Raw genomic sequence first — 3,749 nt, 5'->3', positions numbered from 1 at the left:
GCCGCGGTGCCAGCGGGGCCCTGCCCGCCTCGGGCCTCTCGGGTGCCCGGCGCAGGGGGGGGTTGCTGATGGCCACCTTGATGACGTGCTCCTTCACGGTCAGCCCGTCCATCTTCAGCACAGCCTGTGAGGCCTGAGCTTCATTTTCATACTCCACATAAGCCAGGCCCTGAAAAAGCCCAAGGGAAACAATGTTAGCTTTAGTTTTGTCTCTGCACGACAGGGAAGAGTTTGGGCGACTCGCTAGAAAACGCTACACAGAAGAGCTCTAAACTTGCCTAAAAGTCCCAATATTCAGCTAAAAAAAATCCCAAATATTCTTATCTACACAAATGGATGACCTGCATTTTTTGATTCTCATTCACAATACCCTAACTTGTGGAAGACAAAGAAAATAAACCCAAGGTCTCACTGGATATAACAAAGCGCTGTGTCAGTGGCAAGTCTTCAGTTCTATTACAGACATCTCCAGGCTGAACCTGGTGCTGGATAGATTTGGATTCATAGTGGAAGAAAAGATAAATCATAAAATCCCAGCATGGTGGGGTGGGAAGGGACCAGCAGGGTGCCCAGGGTCACAGCCAGGTGGGTTGGGGAATCTCTCCAGAGCAGGAGACTCCCCAGCCTCTCTGGGCAGCTGCTCCAGGCTCTGCACCCTCACACCAAAGAAGTTTCTCCTCCTGGTTAGATGGAACCTCCTGGGTGCCAGTTTGTTCCCATTGCCCCTTGTCCTGTCACTGGGCATCACTGATAAGAGTCTATTCCCATCCTCTTGCCCCTCAGGGGCCCTTTAGCTCTTGCTCAGCACTGCTCAGATCCCCTCTGAGGCTTCTCTTCTCCAGCTCAGCAGCCCCAGGGCTCTCAGCCTGTCCTGGCACAGAGATGCTCCAACCCCTCAGCATCAATGTATGGATCTAAAGAGAAAGATCCACACAAGCTCTCCTGGGATTCTTTACTAAGCTACAGCTCCTACTTAAGGAACCAAGCCCCTAACCCAGGGCCACTGCAGCCACCTGGCTTCCAAGACCAACAAAACCCATCCTGAGCAGCTCTGACAGGCACCATCCCTAAACAAGACTGGCACTGCTGTGCTGAGAAGCAGGACTGGCAACACAAGTGCTTTCTGGAGGAAATAGATCCATGCTGACTTCATGTGGTAACCAGCTGCTGGTGCCCCTCTGCCAACAGTCTTCTTTCCAGCAAATGGACAAAAGGTCCCTGTCCACCAGCTGGGAGGCAGCACCTCTTGGTTCTGCTGTTGTTGTTCTTTTAAATAACATTCAAACCTCTAAAGCTTTATTTTTGGACTATCCAGTTTCACAGGAAATGCATCAGGTTTGGTGGACTCAGCAGTGTTAACAGTTGGACTTGATCTTAGAGGTCTTTTCCAACCAAAATGATTCTATTTAACCTTCCAAATACATTTATTTGAGGTTTAGACAGAATCCCAGCTCAAGCTAAGCTCAGAATGTGGATGGCAAGACTTGGGGTACAGAGGAGCATGCTCATTACCAGGTAGTTACTTCATTTGAGATATTGCCAAGAGATAGAACATAAATTATAAAAATACACACAGCTCATCACCAGGATGTCACCTGGCAGAAGTGCCTGACATGCAGAGGTGGCCAAGGTCTCAGGTAGAATTCTGGCAGAGCAGCAGTTGGTTTAGAATCTCCTATTGAACAAGGAGTCATTTATTCCAGGAGGGAAATAAGGAGCCCTGTCAGAGAGAGGTGGCTCCTTTCTCACTGGCAAATCTCCTCCTGCAGCTGCTGGAATGAACAATAGCCTCAAGAAACTGCACAACAGGAGGAGAGGGATCAGTTATAGCAGGTGAAACCCATCTAGTCAGTCATTTAAAAACCCATTCCTTTGCAGACTTAGTAATGCCTGTTTTTACTACACTGAAAGGGCTGTAAACATCTTTCCCTCCATCCTATTTATACAACATGTTCTTGTTCAGCTTAAATAGGGTTTTTTTTGGAAAAATCTTCTTCCCCTCCTAGTTATTTGTTGGCACAAAGGCATGTTGGGCTTATCAGGCCAAGAATTTCTACAAGATTCAATGCAATGCTAGGCTGGCAAGCTAGAAAAGAAAAAAGAAATAATCTAAACCCCACTTTTTGTGTCCACACTTCATGAAGAGCTGCTTTTGGATGCTTTTTTTGCATTTTTCTTCCAATGAATTAAGCATGGAGGACGCCCACCTTGGGTTTTCCAGCTCTGTTGGTGACCAGCCGGATGTCTTTGACATTTCCATGGGCTTTACACAGGTCCTCCAGCTCTTCCTTAGTGCAGGAAAATGGCAAACCTGATATAAACAGTTTGTGTTTCTCCAGGGTAGTGCTATACCTGAACACCTGGATAAAGAAAAAGGGTGTTAGATGCCAAGCTAGCCAACAACTCCAAGGATTTCACCCTATGACACCTCCAAAAGCTCATCCAGAGTACTTCATATATCTATGATATAAAACCACCACCAAGTCATGAGTAGCAACCCAAAAGATACTTGCATACAAAGGCCCAGGAGTACACTAAGAACCTGCAAGTAATTCCAAAAACTGAGATGCTTCTTTGGGTCACAACCACCCCCTGCAACACTCCAAACGTGGGGCAGAGCAGCTGGAAACTGCCTGGCAGAAAAGGGCCTGGGGGTGTTGGTCAGCAGGGGGGGGGAGGGGAGCCAGCACGTGCCCAAGTGGCCAAGGAGGCCACCAGCATCCTGGCTTGGGTCAGCACTAGTGTGGCCAGCAGGACTATGGCAGGGATTTGTCCCCCTGGACTTGGCACTGGGGAGGCCACAGCTTGAACCCTGGGCTCAGTTTTGGGTCCCTCACCCCAAGAAGGACCTTGAGGGGCTGGAGCGTGGCCAGAGAAGGGCAACAGAGCTGCTGGGGAAGGGTCTAGAGGCCAAGTGTGGGGAGGAGCAGCTGAGGGAGCTGGGGGTGCTGAGCCTGGAGCAAAGGAGGCTCAGGGGAGACCTTCTGGCTCTGCACAGCTCCTGACAGGAGCCTGGAGCCAGGGGGGGGTCGGGTTCTGCTCCCAAGGGACAACAGGACAAGAGGAAAAAGCCTCAAGCAAGCATCTGGGGACAGAGTCCTGCAAATCTGGAACAAACCACTGTTCAACATCTTCCTTGAAAGACTAAAACCTTACCTTAAAGTCTGGATTCTTGTTCTTGTCAACACAAGGAGAAACAAACATGGGCCTCCCCTCCACAGCCGTACGATCCAAGGCAAGAGCTTGGAGAGCAGATTTTTCTTCCTTGAATTCCACGTAGCAGTAGCCCCGGAATGTCCCCTTGTTGCTGAACACTGGTCTGATCTCTGCCACCTCCCCACAGCTCTGGAAAAGCTCCTTCAGCTTCTCCTGGGGGTCTGCCATGCTGTAGGCCAGGTTGCTGACGAAGACGGTGACGTGATCTTTGCTGCTGTCATGGAAAACTTTGGGGATGTCTTTTCGACTGGTCGATGCCTTTTCCTTTGGGTTGGCTGGGTCTGTTTTTGGTTTTTCAGGTCCACTTCTTCCAAACAACCCCATTTCCACCTCCATGTCTTCTTCAGGAAGCAGCCCATCACCCTCTCCCTTGTGTCTCTTGCGGGCCTGCTCTGTTGAGGAAAGACACAGAGATCTTGCTAGAAAAAAAAACACTGACACCCTTCCATGCAAATTAAATTGTGCTTCATTAACACTACAGACTGGAATTGGCACCACAAATACAGCCAAAACCTCCCTCAGGGTTTTAATCA

At 49.3% G+C, this 3,749-nt stretch overlaps 1 protein-coding gene across 1 annotated transcript; it reads right to left on the bottom strand.

Annotated features, from left to right (window-relative positions):
• Positions 1–28: 28 nt before the first annotated feature.
• LOC103771628 (squamous cell carcinoma antigen recognized by T-cells 3-like) lies at positions 29–3,608 on the bottom strand (the record flags this gene model as incomplete). Its single annotated transcript, XM_008938930.1, has 3 exons — positions 29–169; positions 2,208–2,360; positions 3,157–3,608. Coding segments are annotated over 3 exons (746 nt in total), but the record flags the coding sequence as incomplete, so codon positions are not given.
• Positions 3,609–3,749: the final 141 nt, after the last annotated feature.

This window comes from Merops nubicus, unplaced genomic scaffold, assembly GCF_000691845.1.
Source record: "Merops nubicus isolate BGI_N331 unplaced genomic scaffold, ASM69184v1 scaffold35254, whole genome shotgun sequence".
Classification (NCBI taxonomy): domain Eukaryota; kingdom Metazoa; phylum Chordata; class Aves; order Coraciiformes; family Meropidae; genus Merops; species Merops nubicus.
The sequence above is the reverse complement of the archived record's forward strand: the minus strand, read 5'-3'. Positions and strand labels throughout refer to the sequence as shown.